At 50.1% G+C, this 20,590-nt stretch overlaps 1 protein-coding gene across 13 annotated transcripts in view; it reads right to left on the bottom strand.

Moving 5' to 3' along the window:
• The window catches only part of TPD52L1 (TPD52 like 1), a 97,698-nt gene extending 79,082 nt beyond the window's left edge, over window positions 1-18,616 (bottom strand). For 12 of the 13 annotated variants that reach the window (XM_072832840.1, XM_072832888.1, XM_072832859.1 and 9 more), the window contains exon 1: window positions 18,502-18,616. In XM_072832840.1, the coding sequence (XP_072688941.1) occupies window positions 18,502-18,520 (19 nt within the window). In that variant the 5' untranslated portion in view covers window positions 18,521-18,616. Of the gene's footprint in view, window positions 1-13,372; window positions 13,509-18,501 lie in introns of those variants that run through there. The other variant, XM_072832850.1, reaches the window with a different exon arrangement.
• Between the last annotated feature and the right edge of the window lie 1,974 nt (window positions 18,617-20,590).

The raw sequence follows: 20,590 nt of genomic DNA, 5'->3' as shown, positions 1-20,590 counted from the left end.
AATGCATCCAAACATTTGGTATTTTCTATCACATATGAAAGACCTTGGCCTATTGAGAGACCGTCTGACTTAGAGTCACAATTTTAAGGGTTTGAGTAGGTCAGCTGATTTAATGTGATGGTTAAGTGGAAATTCGGCTACGTTCGTAAGTAATGTCGGAACATTGAAGAGAATTCTACGTTTACTGTACTGACAGCTTGCATTTTTAGATTTATGAGGTTTAAGTACTTGGGAAGGCTAGTCAATTAGAAAACTCAAGTACTTAAATACGAAATGGAGCACATGAGCTTAATTTGTATAGCAGTTACAAAGCTCCTTTAGTTTTTTATTTTTTATTTTTATTTTTATTTTTTTACAAAGCTCCTTTGAAAGAATGTATTGACATTTGCTAATTTTATCAAGAGAATAAGACTTTATAAGCTGTACTTAAAAATTAAGTTTTCGTATGTCTGGGTGGCTCAGTGGTTGAGCGTCTGCCTTGGGCTCAGGTCATGACCCGGGGTCCCGGGATCGAGTCTCCACAGGGAGCCTGCTTCTCCTTCTGCCTGTGTCTCTGCCTCTCTCTCTGTGTCTCTCATGAATAAATACATTAAGAATCTTAAAAAAATAATAAAATTGGGATCCCTGGGTGGCGCAGCGGTTTAGCGCCTGTCTTTGGCCCAGGGCGTGATCCTGGAGACCCAGGGATCGAATCCCACATCGGGCTCCCGGTGCATGGAGCCTACTCCTCCCTCTGCCTGTGTCTCTGCCTCTCTCTCTCTCTCTCTCTCTCTGTGTGACTATCATAAATAAATAAATAAAATTAAATTAAATTAAATTAAATTAAATTAAATTAAGATTTCAGAAGCTGACTTTAACAAATGAAATGCTAACTATTACATTAACAATAAACTTTCAAAAGAGTCTTTTCAACAAGACAGAGAGGTACAAGTCACCCCAGTGCACCGCAGAAGGTGGCAGGCCACATGGCGCACAGACCACCCAAGCTCTTGCTCCGTGCCCTCACTTAAAAGAAACCAGCCTCAGCCGATCAATCCCCTAATCCTCTGGAGCACTTTCATCTACAAGATGAGACTGCACGACAGTCTCTGGAACCCTAGATTATGACACTTGTGCCTTCAGGACATAAGACAGATTCAAAACGCTGCGGGGGTTGAGAGGAAGGGGATTACGGGCATGGGGAGAACAAAGGAGTCCATCAGCAGAAAGGGACCTGCCAAGTCAAAAGGTGGGGGAACCAGCATTCGAGGCGAATGGGAGCGAATGTTCTCACATGGGAAGTGGAAAGGAGGGAGTCAGTGAAAAATAGCCAGTGGTGAGCCAGCCCCCAGGTCTAGCCACCACCCACCAACGTGCTGATGAGTATGGCTCAGGGCTCCAAAATCTACAGTATTCATAGCGACCTTTACCGTGTCTGGGAGGATGTCAGAGCCGTTTAACAGCACATTGGCAGCCTTTACGTAGGACCTAAACACACAATTAGTTACCAGGATCATTACATCCGTTCATATGAAGATCAGATTTTACAGGAACATTGTGTTAAGTTACTCAGTCATTTCTTGGCATCTTACTTAAAAATGGGCCACCCTACCTCATCGGCACAAGGTGAAGGATGACTCAAGTATTCATCCTACGGAAGCCATCGTCGGTTCTAGAACACTGAGAGAACACTGCCACATCACCTGACATTTCTGTAGATTTCCTCTGCCCTAAATTCCCCACAAAGCTAAAAATACTCTCCACCGGAAGGTCAGTGAAATTTGGAGATGAATGGATTCATCACAGTCATCAATGTTTCAAACCCTGGCAGGCCGTCAGCACGATCTTGGGGGAGGTGGCGCACGCAGGGAAGGAGGGAAGCGTTTTCAAGATTTATTCGGTCCCCGCTTGCAGCCTGCAGGATAATGTTTTCAAGCAATGCAAGAATACAGATGTATTTTCTCCTCGATCTTTAGAAATCAGCCAAGCAGAGCAGGCCACGTGTGCATTATAAGAGAAAACGCCACCAAATTATTGTCGATTCTATTCCGATAAAGGAGATGTTCATCTGTTCAGTTAAAATAATTTGAACAGGGGGCATTTGGGGGCTCTGTGGTTGAGCATCTGCCTTTGGCTCAAGGAGTGATCCCAGGGTCCTGGGATCGAGTCCCACATCGGGTTCCCTGCAGGGAGCCTGCTTCTCCCTCTGCCTGTGTCTCGGCCTCTCTCTCTCTCTCTCTCTCTCTCTCTGTGTCTCTCATGAATGAATAAATAAAATCTTTTAAAATAATAATAATTTGAACAGGTGTTGCTGACCCGAGATTTTCAACTGCGCTGATAATCATCTGCTCATGCAAACCACTCCCAGTGGGATCGAAATGAAGCTCTCCTCCTCATCCCTTCTTCCACCTTGTTGGGACCCCCACCCCAGGACAGCTGGGAAAACACAGACACCCAAAGGCCAAGGTTCACCTGCACATCTCACGCTGGGAGTCTCAGTATTTGCTCCCCATTTGTTCAGTGGAGGTCGGGAGAAACGGAATACCTATTTCTTGGTAAAATATACATCAGGTATCCAGTGACCTCTTTTCTTTTGAGCTGTCCCACAACAAAAGTCTTATTTACACAGAAAATTTGAATGAGCAATGCAGAATTCACTAAAGATATCACAGGGGAAGCCAGGTGGGGATTTATAGCTTCTCCTGGGCAAACATCATTAGAGGCAGCAGCTCTGGTTCCAAGTCTCTCTCCCTCGGCCCTCAGGCATCTCCTTCCCTCCCGCAGTCTTTCTCTCTCTCTCTCTCTCTTTTTTTTTTTTTGTCCCTGAAGGATTCAGTTTCTGTGTGCCCCTTCCACCCTGCGCCCCCAAGTTCCCCTGATCCCCTGCAGATCCCCCCTCACTCCCTTTTCCTTAAAACGTGCAACTTAGCTCTATCCCGGCTTCCGTATTTAGGTTGACACAGCCCGACTCCCAAGGTTCAGTATCATCTCCGAGATTTCACCATCAGGAATGACGCTGACCTTGGAGCAGTACTGAGACCCCTTACTATTGTCCTAGCACTTCTTGCATTTGGGGAGCTTTGATGATGAGTTAAAATACAATTTAAAAAAAAAAACAACATTAATTTCTGGGGTGCCTGGGTGGCTCAGTGGTTGAGCATCTGTCTTGGGCTCAGGGCACGATCCCGGGTCCTGGAATCGAGTCCCCCATAGAGCTCCCCATCGGGAGCCTGTTTCTCCCTCTGCCTGTGTCTCTGCCTCTCTCTGGGTCTCTCATGAATAAATACATAAAATCTTTAAAAAAATTTTTTTAAACATTAATTTCTTATAAAACAACATTTATAATATTCACCTCCCCCCCCATCTCCACCTGCCAGGGTCACATATGATGGCATTTACTCAACACCATTCATTCATCGTTTCCCCCTAAGTATTTATGTAGCGCCATCCACGAATGAGTCCTTTTCTAGACACTGGTGATATGGCCATAAAGACCACAGTCGAAGTCTCTGACTGCACAGAACCTAATGCTCATTGGGAGAAAAAGAAAAGAATCGTGCATAATATAAAAGGCCACAGCGCTACAAAGAAAAATAAGGCAAAGTAAAGGAGATGGTAATGGGCCACGTTCACAAGTGCAATTTTCAGTGCAGTTGAAAATCTTGGGTCAGCAGCACCTGCTCAAATCATTATTATTACTATTATTATTATATTATATGTGTAAATATATACACACACATATGTATACTGCAAGTTTTCATTTGTGCCTTTTTTTTTTAACATTAAAATGGCAAGAGCAGAAATCTACAGTTGTCATTAGAAGCTTTGCAGAAGATGGAGACATCTCAAACCCCACGCTGCTAAGCAACAGACACCAGGGTTTTCAGCGCCACCTTGCAGCGCACACAACCGTGTCCACGCTCCGCGCTCCTCTGGCTCCTGTGCTGCGGGCCTCGGCCTCCCGGCTATCAGACACCAGAAATAAGATCTGCCAACTGAGCAGACGAGTTCTGCGGCATCTTCTCCAAAGACTTATTAAATTGTTACGAGAGAAGCAAGGGGAAGATAAAAAAAAATTTTTTTTAACCTCTTCATCCTCAGATTGTGTCCAAAAAATGAATGTTGCTTTGAAGGTTGGCTATGTGCATTGTTAACCTTTCATCCAGGTAAATGCAGAAGGACCCAAAGAGCAACCATTTAAAATATTTATCATCCGTCAGTGCACTCTGGGGGGAAAACTGATGCTTCCTTCAGAAAACAATTTCACACGTGGGCCAGATGTCCAGATTCTATCAACTTTGTATAGTTATTTCTATCTCCAACCTACTCATCTCTCCGAAGCTCCGGCAGGCTATTTTTAACTTTGTGGTAGGTGGTGTACAAAAATCCAGAGAGTTTTCCGGGAAAAGAATGCATGAAAGGTACGACACCTAATTACTACAACAAAAATAGGACGGTCAGCTCGCAGAGGAAGGACTGGGGCTCATTCACCTGTCACCCTACCGCCTCACGTGCATTGTGTCCGGTCATCCCAAAGCCCAAGGAGCGGCCACCACCTCCACCACTTAGTGGAGGAGCCAGCTAGCGGAGATGTGAGGGAGGCCAAGAGCACGTACCTAAGGAGTGACTGAAACGGAACATGAATCCCAATCCTTGTGGCCTAGGGTCCCTTTCTACGACAGAGCCTTTCTTTTCCTTGCATCTAGCTTATTCCTCTTGGCTTCTCCGCCATGGACCACAGGCCCTCTTCAGCCTGGAGAAGTACACAGTCACTGACTAAATGCAAAGTACCAAGCTCCAGGAGTAAAATTTCAGGGAATGACATTTGAGATTAAAAATGTTGATGATTGCAAACTTTCCCCATTGAAATGGGAGCAAACTTGCTTCAAGGAACAGCAGCTTAATACACGGCTACTTAGTTCATCAACCCACAAGAAGAGTCTTGCCTCCAGTCTGCCCAACCAAGTCTTATTAAAATAACATGAGCGAGGAGGGTATCACGCCATCATGTCTGTCATGTCCTATTGGCTAGAAGCAAGTCACAGGTCCTGTCTGAAATCTAGGGGGGAGGATTAGACACAGGTGGGAATACCAGAAGTTAGAAGTCCTGGGGTTATCTGAGGGTCTGTCCACCATAAACACCCTTTATGCACAGGCATGTGGATGGCCTAGTCCAGTGAGTTAGCAACGGAACCGGTATCGAGGAGTGTGCATCAGAATCATCTGGAAGGTATGCTAAAACACAGAGGGTCCTACCCCCAGGTTTCTAATGTAGTAGGTCTAGGGTGGGAATTTGCATTTCTAACAAGTTCCCAGGTAAAAGGGACGGTGCTGGTCAAGGGATCACACTTCAAGACCCTGTACCTCAGTTTGCATGTCCAAGCCCCTCCCACCGCCATCTCCCAGTCCCTCAGGATTAGGAATGTACATACTGGCAGCGTGGTCTGCCCATGGAAGGCACATGCAAGCCTGGTGACGCAACACGGAGGGCTCTTTGCACAGAGAATTCTGGGGGCCCAGGTATCCAGAGTACGGTCTAGAAGAGGAAGCGTGGGTTCTAGGTGGGCCTATGGACATACTCAGCAAGGCTCAGACAGACGAAGGCTACAACAGGACCCTCCAGAACTAATGGCTCAGGAAAGGGGTCAAGGATTATGAAGGGTCAGATTTTCCCCTACTCGCACAAGCAAGGAAATGGGCCTGCCAGTTTTCACAGATCTTGGCAGAAGACCCAAGACGCCTGGATCACAGGAAAGAGACAATTACTCACAGCCACAGCAGTAGCCATAGTAACATCACTGCATCAGCTCCTTGAGCCCTAATTCCAGAAGGGTGACAGGATGGGGGTCAGGTGTTGCCTGTTTACACGGCGGGGTGTGTTTTGGGAAGGTAACACTGAGATTAGGAGGCCCTGCCTTCATACAGTGGCTGCTAGCAAGTCTGCCCAACTCCTGGTCCCGAGACACGGACTTGATCCTTAGTACCCTGGACGGTAAATCAATCTGCCCCTCGGGAGACAGCCTCTACTCTCCGAGGCTGCCTGCTACGCAAAACATCCCTGCAAAGACCGTGCAGAGAAAATTAGCTGTTAATGCCTTTGCTCAGAGGACCAGCGGTGCAGAACCTTGAGCAAGCTATAGAGAACTGTCTCCTGACAACAGGGGTCCAGGGGCCAGGTGCTGGCCAGAAGAGGAGCACGCAAGTCAGCACGGTGTCCGAGGAGGAGTTTTTGAGGCAGATGGATCAGTAAATTAAGAGGCGCTGAAGACCAAGCAAAGGGAAATACCAAGGCGGGCGCTGGGACCTGCGCTCAGGGAAGTAACCGGGGGAGGAAGGGAAATCTAGATCACGAAGTAGCCTTCCTTCCAGCCAATGGGAGGACTCTGCTCGTTATTCTGAACAAAATGAGGAGTTATCACAGGGTTTCCGAGGGAGGAGTGGCATGGGACCAAAGGTTTTGGGAGGATCCCTCTGGTTACCATGTTGGGAATGGACTGGAGAGACAGGCCAGGGCCAAAGCAGGGAGACCAACTAGGAAACTCTTATGGAAACCAGATGAGAGGTGATGGTGGCCTGGGCCACGGCAGTGTCGACAGAGGGGTGGGAAACTGTTCAACTATTTGGAAGTGGAACTGGCATGACAGACTGGGGATGGGCTACAATCAGAACACCCCCCTCCCCCAAAACAAAAACCTCTTGGGCTTTGGGCTTCTGCCTTTGACACAGAGTTGCCATCCACGGACAAGGGGATAACCTTGGGAGAACCAACAATATGTTGGAGGAAGGAGACCAGAAGTTCAATGTCAGTCATGTAAGGTCCAGATACTTGTTAGGCTCACGCAGACGTATCAAGTGGGTAGTCTGAGGTTGAGGGGAATCAGAAAGAAGTTCGGGAGCTGGTAGTGTCTGGATGGAGTTTAGAAGTGTGAGTCCTGAAGAGCTCACAAGGGAGGGAAGTACAGACAGAAACACAAAGGAGACTGAGACTGGGCTTGGGGGCGGCGGTAGGAAGGGGGTCGATGGATGCCCTGGAACCCAAGAGAACAAAGCACTTCAAGGAGAAGCAGGGGGCATCTATGCAAAGTGGTGCTGGTAGGTCAACTAAGATGAGGACTGAGAAGTGATCACTGGATTTTTTTTTTTTTTTAAGAGGGAGGGAGAGTCTGTTGAGTGACTCTTGGTTTCAGCTCAGGCCCCGATCTCAGGGTCCTGGGATCGGGCCCAGTCTCCGGTTCTAGGGTCTTTCCTCTCTGTCTCCCTGCTCGCTGCTTCATCCCCTGCTCACACTGGCACACGTGTGCACCTGTGCTCTCTCTCTCAAATAAATAAATATTTTTTTAAAAAAGATAAGGGGCGCCTGGGTGACCAGGGTCAGTTAAATGTCTGCCTTTGGTTCAGGTCACAAGGCTGGGGTCCTGGGATCCAGCCCCGAGTTGGGGTCCCTGCTCAGTGGAGAGCCTGCTTCTCCCTCTCCCTCTGCCTGCTGCTCCCCCTGCTTGTGCTCTGTCAGATAAATAAACAAAAATCTTAAAAAAGGAAAGATAAATCAAAACTGATTTTTTTTTAAAAGAGGGAGAGCTGATTTTCTCTTTCTTCAACTCAACTGGAACCCAAATTCAAAGTTATTATGGGACCATCATGCCTCCATCAAATAGAATAGGTCCCATTACATTAATCTAAAATATTTATCTTCCCTCAGCCTTGGAAAAGGGACAAGTAGAAGAGACAAAGATGTAAGGAGGACACAGTCCAGGTCCGCAGCGTCAGGCACAGGGCATTGCCGGAGAGCAGAGGACATCGAGGTCCTCATGAATCAAACAGGACACTGGCACCAAGTTCTTTCTTTCCCAGAGCTCAGATGTCCACAGGAAGGTAGGTTTCATACCTGTACATGTCGTGAATTCCTGGATCAAAGTTCATAAAATGTGGGATGAAGACAAATGTAAATGCATTTTTACCCTTGTTAAAAAAGAGAGACAACGCCAATGAAGTTGCTTTCACCAAGCCCCACACCAGCACGTCAGGACTTACTACCTCACCTAAATTGCATTTTCAGCCTCTTCCCCCAATATAACCTTTAACCAGTTAGTCTGGAGTTACACGTCAACGTGAGTGGGGTAATCGCCTGATGGACCTCTTCCGACCCCCACAGATGGGGAAGGTGACCTTGCCTGAACCGATCCACTCTTTGCTCGAAATGTCCTTTTTCCTCCCCCACCCCCTTATGTCTATAAAACCTTCCAAAGGCTTTTACACAGCCCCTTGGAGCCCCTCTCTACTCGCCAACTGGGATACAGCCTAATTCATGAAGTGTTGGAAACAGCCACTTACACCTTCAAATTTGCTCGGTTGAATTTTCTTTTATAACGGCCTCCGTGAGCAAAGGTCATCAAAAGTTGTATCTGGACCTAATCGTAAGATTGGGGGGATAGTGATGTGTAGAACAAAGGCAAAAAAGGAAAAAATTAAACTTCCTTACAACTTAGCACCCGTTGACGAGTATTTGGGACAGGCAGCGTGGCCTTCCTCCAGGGACTCAACTGCCTGCACCTTACCACCTGGCCAGAGGCAAATGACAACCTTAGCCTGACATTAGGCCAACTTCCAAGACCCTGGGCGTCTCCTTCAATGTATGAAAATCTCTTTGGAACCTTCCTTTATTTCTACCCACCCCACCCCCAAGAGATGCTGTTAGCAATCGCCCTCCCAAGCACCCAGCCCACTGACACACATCTGAAGGGTCTCACGACTTAAGAGTTTACTAGAGAAGAGTAAACGAGACCCCTCAGGGCCCTGGAAACTCGCTTCCAAAGTCCTTAGAGACACTATCCCTGCTCCCTTCCAACTTGAGAGTATAAAATCAGCCACTCCTCACCACTCCAGTGCAGGGGTGGTGCACTTCCCATCTCTGTGCATTAATAAAACCTTTTTTTTTTCTCTTTTTTTGGCAACAAAGACGTCTCAAGAGTTCCTTCTCGATTGTGAGCTCCTAGACTCCAACATCTCACGTCAATAGCAAGATAATAAAGGGTAGGTGCTGGACACCAGTGATCTGTGATGGGCTCAGAATTCTTCCCTGAAGGCAGCAACCCCGTAACATCACCGACGAGGAGGACAAAGGCAAGAGGAATGTCTCGAAAATTAAATTTCCTCACAACCTGCAGCCCACTGACGAACCCCTGCGACAGGCTGAGCGGGACACCCCTCACGGAACCCACGGCCGCCTTCGTGATGTTGTTTCACCAGCGAGGACTACAAGCCACTTTAGCTCGACACAGGTCCAGACTTTGGGACCCTAGAGCTCCTCTTTGATGGGGAGAAATCCCTTTAGAGACCCGTTCTCTCTCTCGACTCTAAAGCATGCAATCGGCCACTCCTCGCCCACGTCCTGTCCTGTGCTACGATGAAAGCACCTTCGTGCACCATAAAATTCTTTCTTGACCACTGTGCTCGACGACCTGGCATCATCAATACCCATAAGAAGTTAAGTGGGGGAGCTGCTGGCAATACTGTGACCCCAATACTTTTCGAACGTATATCTGAATCTCTTTCCAGGTATCCGTTTGGCATCTGCTTACTGTTTACCCAATCCACCTCACTTTCTTTTTTTTCTATACAATACTTGCTTTTCAAATGTATTAGACTATTTATTAGTAAATGCGAGGCCTTCCTCTCTGGCGCCTACAAACACAAGTTTCTGGCCAGAGGGGCCAAGCTCTTCTCCAAGGTGCAAAAGGAATCTTGTCAAGTGCACGTGTGGGGTGTTGCCAGGAAGTAACCACCCACCTTCCCTCCCGCAGGTGGGCCCTAAGCCTCACATCTTCTGCATGCAGATTTTTCAAAATCGCAAGATCCCATTTCAAAAAATTTCTGATTGTGTGTTCTTATTTCCTCACATACTCTAAACTGTCACGGTGGGGGGAAAACAAAAAAACAAATGCAAGCCCTCATCTTCACCATATGCTTCCCTCCCTCTTTCAGGGACAGTGTCATCGAGAGTGGACTCTGGGAACCCGTGCAGCGAGCATCTCTTCAATGACTGGAACCCTGCCTGGTACCCAGTGGGCCCACGATTAATAGGTATTTTCCTTGCCAGTAATGTGCTTCCTGGACTGGGAAAAATGTGCAGAAGCGATAAGTCCTTGTAAAAGTCTTCCAATCTTTTGAAATAAACCTTGCAGGAAGCATGGATGTGTTGGAACTTCCAGGTGGGGCCCTGGGTGTCAAAAATGGAATAACAGGGACCAAGGACTGCACTTTGCTCGCAGCCTGCTCTAATTCTTTTAAGTAAGGGGACCCCATCTTTCTGCGAGGGCTTCATGTAGAAATGAATCCCCCTTGGAAGCCAACATGTTGGAAAACAGGCAATTTTCTTTTCAGCTCTCATTATTGCTCCTTTCAGCTCATTCGTCTACAAGAGGGAAAATCAGAGAAAAAAACAAATATCCGATGGCTTGAGACTCAGAAATCAAAGAGATTTGAAGAGATCCCCTCCCACCACCCAAACTTTTTCTTTTGAATGAATCTGCTCCACGTTCCAGGGTCCTTCACAAGGCACTTGCTGGTGACCGACAAAAGAAATGTCTCATGGTAAGAAAAATGCATTTTGCCGTTTCCAAGGGGTTGCAGGATTCTCTATGTTAGATACACATCAGAAAAATGTACTTTGTAGGGTGCAAATAACCGCAGGTAAATTTGGAGAGGAAGCATAACATACGCATACATTTTCAGTGCGCGGCACGTTATCTGGCCGTAGCACTAATAGCGAAGAGCCAGGTTTTTGTCTTTCGAGAACGAAGCGAGACATTGGCGACGGAAGGGTATCCTTGAATATTTGTGGTTGTATTTTGGGATTTCATTTCCTCTGCGTCAAAATGCAACGCATGTAAACTCGTGCTGTGAGAAACCATCTAAAATTTATCCTTCCTTGAGGACCCACAGCGTTCTTTTAGCCAACTCAGATTCATTTAATATGTTTCATTGCCTTCCCTGGTGCATTAAGGATGACTCTTGATTTAATACACACATCTTAAATACATTGCATTTCTTAAATATTCCAACGAAAGGTAAAATGACGGGCTTGAACATCCACAGTCTGGGATCACCCTTTATGTGTTCTTTACTGCATCCTCAGTAAATCAAAGAGGTGGCTTCAGGGTGTTGGGGACACTCCAGACCCGCAGGAATAGTGAACATCTGCATACACGGAGAGCAAGCCAGGGGGAGGACTGAGGCTGATGCCCTCTTTTTGCCACTTGAGACCACAAAAATTTAGCATCGAAATCGCTACGGTAGCTCAAGGACAAGCCCACCGACTCTTCCTTTTTCCCTACCAGGTACCTGGTTAAGGTAGGCATTGCACTAATATGCTTGGGAGACAGCTAAATAAATGAAACATATTCACGCTAACACGTAATTACAATACTCATGAGACTAGAAAGAGCCTTACTTTTTGGGGTACTCATTGAGATTAGTCCTTTCAGCCAGCATCCAACTTTCTGGAAACGAGATGCACATCCTAACGTCTTTTATTTGTTCTGCAGTCCTGAGATCACTGATATGAAGGAACACCAAGGGCAGTATCATATATGAACCGTCCCACCTTTGAACTGGCTTTTCCTCGCAGCTAGTAATTAAAATTCTATAGTGGTTCTAAGAACCACATGGCTCGCGACTTAAGAGAATTCATCTTGAAAGCAGAACGAAAACAGCAAGTTGTTGATAGATGAGCACATCACCACCCCACCCGACTCCCACTCCCAGCTGGCCATATTATAATTTTTTTTAAAAAAATTATTTATTTATTCATGAGAGACACAAGAGAAATAGAGAGGCAGAGACATAGGCAGAGGGAGAAGCAGGCTCCATGCAGGAGCTGATGCGGGACTCGATCCCAGAACCCCAGGATCACGCCCTGGGCCAAAGGCAGATGCTCAAGCACTGAGCCACCCAGGCACCCCTATGGGGCTTACACTTGCAGACCTCAGGAATTCCGGTCCTATTCTTTCAGACCTAGACCCTGCCCATATGTGGGATGGGCAGTGCCATTAAATCCTGCCCTCTAACACGCCCCCCCACAGACCATATGAATATGAAGCAAAATCTATTATTTGTAACTCTGCACACTGACTGCTCACGCGTGCCAATTTAAGGAGGTAGCACGGAACAGTGGTTAAAATCCCAGTGTATGAAGTCAAACTTCCAGATTTCAAATCCGGGCTCTAACACATCCAAGCTGTACGAACTGGGGAAAGTTGAGTAACTCCTCTGTCATTCAGCGTCCTTACTTGCAAAATGAAAAGAACACCATCTTCCTCAGGATTTCATTTTATTCATTAAATAACACAGTCTTTTAGCGTATAACATGGCATCTGGTGTTAAAAAAAAGAATCCCATTGGGGCACCTGGGTGGCTCAGCAGTTGACCGTCTGCCTTGGGCTCAGGCCGTGATCCCAGGGTCCTGGGATCGAGTCCCGCATCGGGCTCCCTGCAGGGAGCCTGCTTCTCCCTCTGCCTGTGTCTCTGCTTTTCTCTCTGTGTCTCTCATGAGTAAATAAATAAAATCTTAAAAAAAAGAACCCCACTAAAATATTACAGTTATTGTCGCCCCGCAATGTGAATGAGTTCTAGTATTCAGCAGTCTAGTATTCGAAAAAAATCCCATTGGGATGGGAATATGTAATCTCATCAGTTCTGTGTGCATTACCCATGGGGATGGCTCTTCTGAGCTATCCTCCCAGGAAAGATGACAAATTCATCTTTGTCTTCCGCTGGCATATGCTGTCCAGCACGTAACTGCGGAGCCGGTGTAGCGGTGAGGTGGTGAAGCTCATGCTCTGGACTCACGCAGACCTGGAGTTGAGTTTTTCCTTCCACACTTAATTTTTTCTGCCTTTAGTTTCCCTTCTACAAGAGGAGCTCAACGTAATGGTATCTATCCCACGGTGTTCCTGTAGGAATTCAACAAGGTAACGCACGCAAAGCGCCTGGTATATGCTACTAAGAGCAACAGCCAACATTTATATGGTACTTAGCCTGGGCCGGGAGCTGTTTTAAGCATCTTGCATGTATTTGCTCCTTAAATCCTCCATGCAGTCCTAACATAGAGGCACTATTATTATTCTCACTTAATGCATGGGAACCAAGGCCCAGAGAGACCTAGCAACTTGTTCAGGGTCATATTCACGATAAGCGACAATGACAAAATTAAGGGCAGTTTGCTCTGATTCTGGAATCTTAACCACCATCCCCTGTTGCCTCTCGGTAGTAGTAAGTGCTTGTCCAGTATTTGCGATTACTACAGTAATCAATAAATGCTTGTTGAAATGTTTAACAAATCAATATTTGCCGAAGCACTTACTTATTATTTACTGCATCTCACTAAGTAACAAACCTTGGGGATCCCTGGGTGGCGCAGCGGTTTAGCGCCTGCCTTTGGCCCAGGGCGTGATCCTGGAGACCCGGGATCGAGTCCCACGTCGGGCTCCTGGTGCATGGAGCCTGCTTCTCCCTCTGCCTGTGTCTGCCCCTCTCTCTCTCTCTCTCTCTCTGTGTGTGACTATCATAAAAAAAAAAAAAAAAAAAAAAAAAAAAACCTTGTCACAGGTCACAAAAATGGACTCTCTTGCGTACGCTTTTTTTTCAAGCAACTTCTCAGATCTGGCCACCCAAAGTTTTAAGAAAACAAGAAGTATATTTGGGCAGACGATGTGAAAAAGGTTCCAATATACTCTAATTATCATTTCTATGATTCGATTTTATAAGAATTTTAATTAAAATAACAGTATAAGATATGCTGCAAATGACTGACTTTAATAATGAATACAATACTACCTATTTTAAAATTTTTATTTAGGGGCACCTGGGGGGCTCAGTGATTGAGCGTCTGCTTTTGGCTCAGGGCGTGATCCCGGGGTCCTCGGATCGAGTCCCGATTTGGGCTCCCTGCATGGAGCCTCTGCCTCTCTCTCTCTCTCTCTCTCTCTCTCTCTGTATCTCTCATGAATAAATAAATAAAAATCTTTTTTTAAAAAATCATAAATCAAAAGATGTAACACCTACCTTGCATAGTTTGAGGTTTATGATTATTGTCCCTGAAATATACTAAACAAATCTTTTCCCTAAGTAATCTGATCCCTCCAACCTAAGAGACTTAACCTGTTGCCATTTGGCACAGAGAAGAGGGATTATTCTATTGTTTTCTAACAAAATAACTTACTTTGTTTATAAAGCAAGACTTTGTTTTTCATGCAATCTTAAGAAAACTGATATAAGTGTACTCAGTTTTCTATGGCTTCGTTCCTTGCCTCATTTTCTGTTCTGATCCTTATTGTCATTCACCTGTTCCTAATTTCCATGATCTCGCTGTGTCTTTTATACGTGTATGAACTGCCACACGTTCTTGCTGGAACGAGGTGAGCGTAAATAAATGTCCTGTGAACCAAGTTACACAAGACGTTGTCGCTTGAATGGAACTTGCAAACAGGTCAGATTACTCTGACATTTATAACTTTACATCATTTACAGATTTCTGAGAATCTTCCTCAGTAGACTTACTATAAAAAATGTTACTGTAGTAGGCTGAATAATGACCCCCCCCCAAAGGTATCAGGTCCCAATCCTTGGAGCCTGTAAATGTTACTTCATGTGGGAAAGGGGTCTTTGCAGAGGTGATTATTTAAGATCTTGGGATATGGGGAGTCTCCTGGATTACCCAGGCGGGCTCTAAATGAATCACAAGCATTCTTATAAAAGACAGAGGGAGACCTGATAGAGAAGGCAATGAGACCCCCAAGGCCGAGGCTGCAGAGATGTGGCCGAGGAACACCGGCAGCCACCAGAACCTGGAAGACGCAAGGAATCCATTCTTAGAGCTTCCAGAGGAGCAAAGCCCTGCTGACAGTTTAACTGTGGTGCAGTGGTAGTGATCTTGGACTTCAGCCCTCAGAACGGTTGAGAATAAATTTCTATTGTTTTAAGCCAGTACATTTGTAGTAATTTGCTAGAGCGGTCACAGGAAACTTATACAATTTTTTTAAAATCATTTTTTAGAGAGAGAGGGGCAGGAGAAGGAGAGAACCTCACAGCCCTGAGATCATGACCTGAGCTGAAATGAAGTTGGACGCTAAAGCAACTGAGTCACCCGGGTGCCCCGAAACTAACACAATTATTAATCTAAATATATATCAGTGTTAAGTGGACAGAAAATTTTCCTTTTCACATTAAAGACACTAAGAAAGACATGCACAAAGTTATTTCCTATTTCCTATTCCTAATGGAATACTGAACGGTAGTCTAAAAAGATCAGGAATTTTTATTTCAAAGGATTACCACAAGGTTTCACAAAAATGCCACATTCCTAACCAAAGTCTCTAATATACCAAGTTTATTAATGCAAAATTCTCTCGTGCCAGGAAAGCAACTGGGAATGGTGGCCTCCTGTGGGCTCGTCATTCCACATTGTCCTCCAGGAACTTCTCATAGAGAATCATTCAGTGCATAGCCCTGCCTCTTATGTTTTCTGTTCTGTCAACTTCCGAGAATGTCTTCTTATTTTGCTGGAAGTAATCTATTATTTTACAAAGTCTTAAGAACATATTTGCAGAATTTCACTCATGGTGAAATTCAACCTGCGGCTGCACTTATCGGGCTACGCGTACAAACCATGCAGTCTTCTGGAAAGTACTAGGGAACATCCCAGTGGCAGTGCCGACTCAATCTCACTCAATTTTGCTTTTTTCTGGGTCAGGAGGCAACAAAACAAGCCACTCCCACACTGGATAATTCTAAAATAAACCGTGCCGATGATAGAAACTTGCACTTAGGAAACCACAGGAGTCTCTTCGAATCTAAGAGGCAATTCATTTGGCCAGAAACACGTCCCAAGTGGTAAGAACATTTTCCCCTCCGCATAAACCATTTGTGAAAAGTTTTCTTAAAGAACCTAATAGGTCTACTTCTTAAATGACCCCCCCCCCCCCGCCAAAAAAAAAAAAAAAAGGCTGAAAATGAAGAACTCCAAGTACAGGGAAAATGAGGACTTAAGAGGCAAATATCATCCATCTGATTGCAAAAGTAGAGAATCAGAGTCAGCCTTGGTACCGTCATCCTACATACCTGTTCCAAGTTACCTGATTTTTCTCCCTAAGTCTTTCTTTCTTTCTTAAATCTGTTCTTTCTCCTCCTCCTGGCTGCCCATCACCCTAGCCCAAATCTCCCTAGGCAACTTCACTTGCCCTTTAAAACTTGGGCTCCCCACCCACTCAGATCCCACCCACTCCTAAGGGGAAGGGAAGAGTGGCCGAGGGGGTAGGGGACAGATAAATGGGGAGGTGGGTAAGTGGCAGGCTTTGAGTGGGAGTGGGGCACTCCCCGCATGTACCCCGCCTACCTGGCGGCACCAGGAATTCCCGCACCCTGCTGGCTTCCCCTCGGAAAAGGGGACTGAGAACCTCATGGGACCCCAGGGCCGAAGCCACTCAACCAGCGTGAAGCCCAAAGAACAGACACTTTGAGGGCAAAGTAAACCATCTTCGCTGTTTTGATGCTCGCCCACTGGGCCAGACTCAGGCTCTTGCTGAGCCACGCGGCCGCCTCCCTGGCATTGACACCGCGGCCACCTGACATTTTATTTATCAATAATTATCAAGTTCACTGCGGTCACTTCCTCTCCTATAAACCTCAGGAAGCAGGAGTCAAGTCTGTGTTTGCTCTCCCCAGCTCAGGACTCGGCAAAAGCAGAGAAAGCGCTGGAATATGTGTTAAGTCAACCTCCAAAGACGAGCCACCCCATGACCCCAGCGGGTCCCACCTGCAGCCTCGCTGTCTCCAACCTCAGTGAAGAACCGATGACCCGGGAGGCCTCGAAGCAGGCGCCCAGGCCCCGGAGATCGGCAGGTGACTGATCCCCGATGGGTCCCTAGTGGACACTCTGCAAATCATTCTAATGTGTGGGGCAGGCTGCAAGCCCCAGGGTTATTGCACCTGCTTCAGCCCAGGACTGAAGGCCTCCAGCCCCGCCGCTGCCTCAATTGATCCACAGCCCCCCACCCACCCTGGGTTGAATTCTCCCTTCCGGGGGGGGGGGTGGGGGGGGTGGAGGGGGGGATGGAGGGGGAATGGAGGGGGGATGGAGGGGGATGGAGGGGAGGATGGAGGAGGGGAGGGAGGAGGGGAGGGAGGGGGGATGGAGGGGGAGGGTCCAGGAAGCGGCCGCTCTGTGCGCAGAAACTTGGCTGATGGAACAAGCCGGGATGGTTCGGGATGGTTCGTCCTGTTCAGGCAACTGCAATCCTGGCAGCAAACCTGTTGGGTGGCTCCAGGCCCAGGTCCGGACCCAGCCAAGTCCTTCCCATTCAGGAAGCTTCCGCCCCTAGAGGGCGAAGCGCAGAGGATCCCGAACCTCTCTTGCCTTTATTTGTTTTTTTATTTTGTAAATGGGCTTTTACTTCTTTTAAGAGCCTTTGCAGAACGGCTCGCGGTGCGGGCGGCGCAGCGCTGAGGGGCTCCGGCCCGAGGGCCCCCCAGTCGCCGACTCGCGCCCGCAGCCGCAGTCCGCCCACCTGTGCCCCTCTCTGCACCTGCCCCCTCCTCCCACAGGCCCGCCGGGGCTCCCGGGCTGGTGCCGCGGGGCTGCCCCCTCCCCCCCCCCGCCACCGCCTCTGGCTGCTGCAGCGACCCCGGGGCGCGGGGGGGACCCCGACCTGGGCAACCCGGGCCCACGCGGCTCTCGCTCGGAGGTCGGGGGCGGGCGACCATCGCGGCGGCGCGGGGGGGAGGCGGGGGCAGTGCCGGTGACCCCGGGGCGGAGGGGGGCGGCCTCGGGGCGGGGGGGGCGACCCCAGGGCGGAGAGGGGACCCGGGGCGGAGGGGGGCGGCCTCGGGGCGGGGGGGACTCCGGGGCGGAGGGGGGCGACCTCGGGGCGGGGGGGGGCGACCCCAGGGCGGAGAGGGGACCCGGGGCGGAGGGGGGCGGCCTCGGGGTGAGGGGGCGACCTCGGGGCGGGGGGTACCCCGGGGCGGGGGGGGACCCAAGGGCGGAGGGGGGACCCCGGGGCGGAGGGGGGCGGCCTCGGGGCGAGGGTGCGACCTCGGGGCAGGGGGTACCCCGGGGCGGGGGGGCGACCCAAGGGCGGAGGGGGGACCCCGGGGTGGGGAGGGCCCTGGGGCGACCTCGGGGCGGGGGGGGCGACCCCGGGTCGGAGGGGGACCCCAGGGCGGAGGGGCGGCGACCTCGGGACGGAGGGGGACCCCGGGCGGGTAGGACCCCGGGGTAGGGGGAGTCCCGGGTCTCCGCGGAGGCTCCAGCCAACTTGGGCCGGGACGCTCCCCCGCTCCCCCCAACCCCCCCCCCCCCCAGGCCGGGGCCCCGTCGCCGACCCCGGACGCCGCACAACAGGTCCCGGGGCCGCGAGGCCGGGCGGGCGCGCTCTGCCAGCGGGGCCCCAGGTCGCCCCCAGCCCGGGGCGCGGGGCGCGGGGCGCGGGGCGGGGGGCGCGGAGTTGCGGGCGCGGGGACACTCACCTCGAGCCTGCGCCTCCATCGTGGCCGCCTCCGACTCCGCGGCGCGGGCGCTTCCCGAGGAGCCGGCGGCGGCGCCCGAGCCCAGGGAGCAGCTGGCCCCGCCGCGCCCGCCCGCCCCCGCCCTCCCCCTGCGCGCTCGCGGGCGCCCGCGTGGACCCGGTGGGGGCCGGCCCGGCGGTTCCCCGGCGCCCAGCCCGCCGCCCGGCCACGCGGGGAGCCCGGCGCCACCTGCCGGCCGCTCCGCGCGCGACGCCGCCCGCGCCCACTCGGGCCAAGCCGCGCTCAGCCCTGCAGGTGCGCGACCCGCGACCCCGCGCCCCGGGCACCCCGGGCACCCCGCGCCCCCCGAGGCCTGGGCGCCCCCACCTTCCCCGCGCCCCGGGCACCTCCGCGCCCCCCGAGGCCTGGGCGCCCCCACCTTCCCCGCGCCCCGGGCACCTCCGCGCCTTCCGCGCCCCCCCCCCCCCGGCGCCCCCGGGCACCTCCCGCGCCTCCTGCGCCCCCCACGCTGCCCCCGCACCCCCCGCACCCTTGGCCCTCTGCTCCCCCCGCGCCCCGGGCACCCCCGCCCCGGGTGGGAGCAGGAACCGTGTCTTTACAGCCCTGAGCTGTCACTCCCCGTAGGAAAGCGGCGTCTGGCTCCTGGGCTCCTGGGACCCGCCGCGCCCCGTTTGTGTCCAGCGACCAACACGGAGCCTTGTCTTCCGCGGCTTCTGCTCAGAGCGCCCTTGTCCATGCTCCGTGGACCCGCGGGCTCGGGGCGCAGGTCACGCCTTAGAACCGACCCCCGGGATCCCCGGGTGCCTCAGTGCTTGAGCTGCCCTCGGCCCAGGGCGTGACCCCGGGGTCCCGGGATCGAGTCCCGCATGGGGCTCCCTGCGCGGAGCCTGCTTCTCCCTCTGCCTGTGTCCCTGCCCCTCTCTCTCTCTCTCTCTCTGTGTCTCTCATGAATAAATAAATAAAATCTTTAAATATATATAGAGAGAAAAAAAAAAAAAAGAACTGACCCCCCAGGGAAACCTATTAAGCTGATTTAACTGAACAGCATTTCACAGGAGCCATTTTTCAAACAGCAAAATCAGCTCACTCCCCCCATAAAAGCACCAAAAAACGGTGTGCCTGCGGCCTGTGCAAGAGCGCCTGTGCGCGTGGGGCTGAAGCAAGGGAGGGCTCTGCCCTGCGTGGCCCCGGCCTCTGCCGCCCAGGCCTGTGCAGGCGGTGAAAGCCCTGCACCCATCTTACTGTCACAAATTAATCTTAATCATGAGGCAAATCCACAGACGTGAAGTCCGCACATACTAAGCATTAAGGCTGTGCGTATTTTCTAATTCGAAACCGATAAGCCGTTCCTGTAGGTCGATGATGAAGCAGTCACATTTTCAGAGAAAAGACTGCACACTGGCAGCTGTGTTGCACGCCCGGCCTGGCAGTGTGAGCAGGACAGACGGCGGGGAAGAAGTGTCAGCTCACGTCTGGCCTTTTCGGGTCTTCCTTTGGGCCTCAGGAACCTCTCTTCACATCTCCACAATCTCCATCTGTAAAACGAAAAATCTTTTTCAGATTTTTTTTCCTCCAGGAAATAGATCTTGAAGTCCGTCAGGGCTAAGAATGTGTCCTATACCAACCCCTCCCCGTTTCCTGCCGAAAAGTATTGTGCAGATTCATAGCTCACAGAAGATTTATCGGGGTGCCTGGGTGGCTGAGTCAGGCAAGTGTCTGACTCTCGATTTCGGCCCAGGTCATGATCTCAGGGCTGAGAGATCGAGCCCCAAGAGGGGTTCTCTGCTGCCTGCGAAGCCTCCTCACAATTCTCTCTCTCCCTCTGCCCCCCCACCCCCCTCTCTTACTCTCTAGCTCACTCTCTCTAAAAAAAAAAAAAAAAAAGTGTATTGAATAAGCAACTCGCTAGTAGGTTCTATTTCCTCCATGCTCAAGTTACTGTGAAAGTACAGACTAATAGACACAGAGTCTTACATTTTTACTTGGAAAAAGGTACACTCATGACTTCGTGGCACATGTATAAATATGTCATTGTCTTTCGTTTGTTAAAAAGCCTCTGGTCTGTAATTGTCGACACAAAAATCGCTCT

Source organism: Canis lupus, chromosome 1 (genome assembly GCF_048164855.1).
Source record: "Canis lupus baileyi chromosome 1, mCanLup2.hap1, whole genome shotgun sequence".
NCBI lineage: Eukaryota > Metazoa > Chordata > Mammalia > Carnivora > Canidae > Canis > Canis lupus.
The sequence above is the reverse complement of the archived record's forward strand: the minus strand, read 5'-3'. Positions and strand labels throughout refer to the sequence as shown.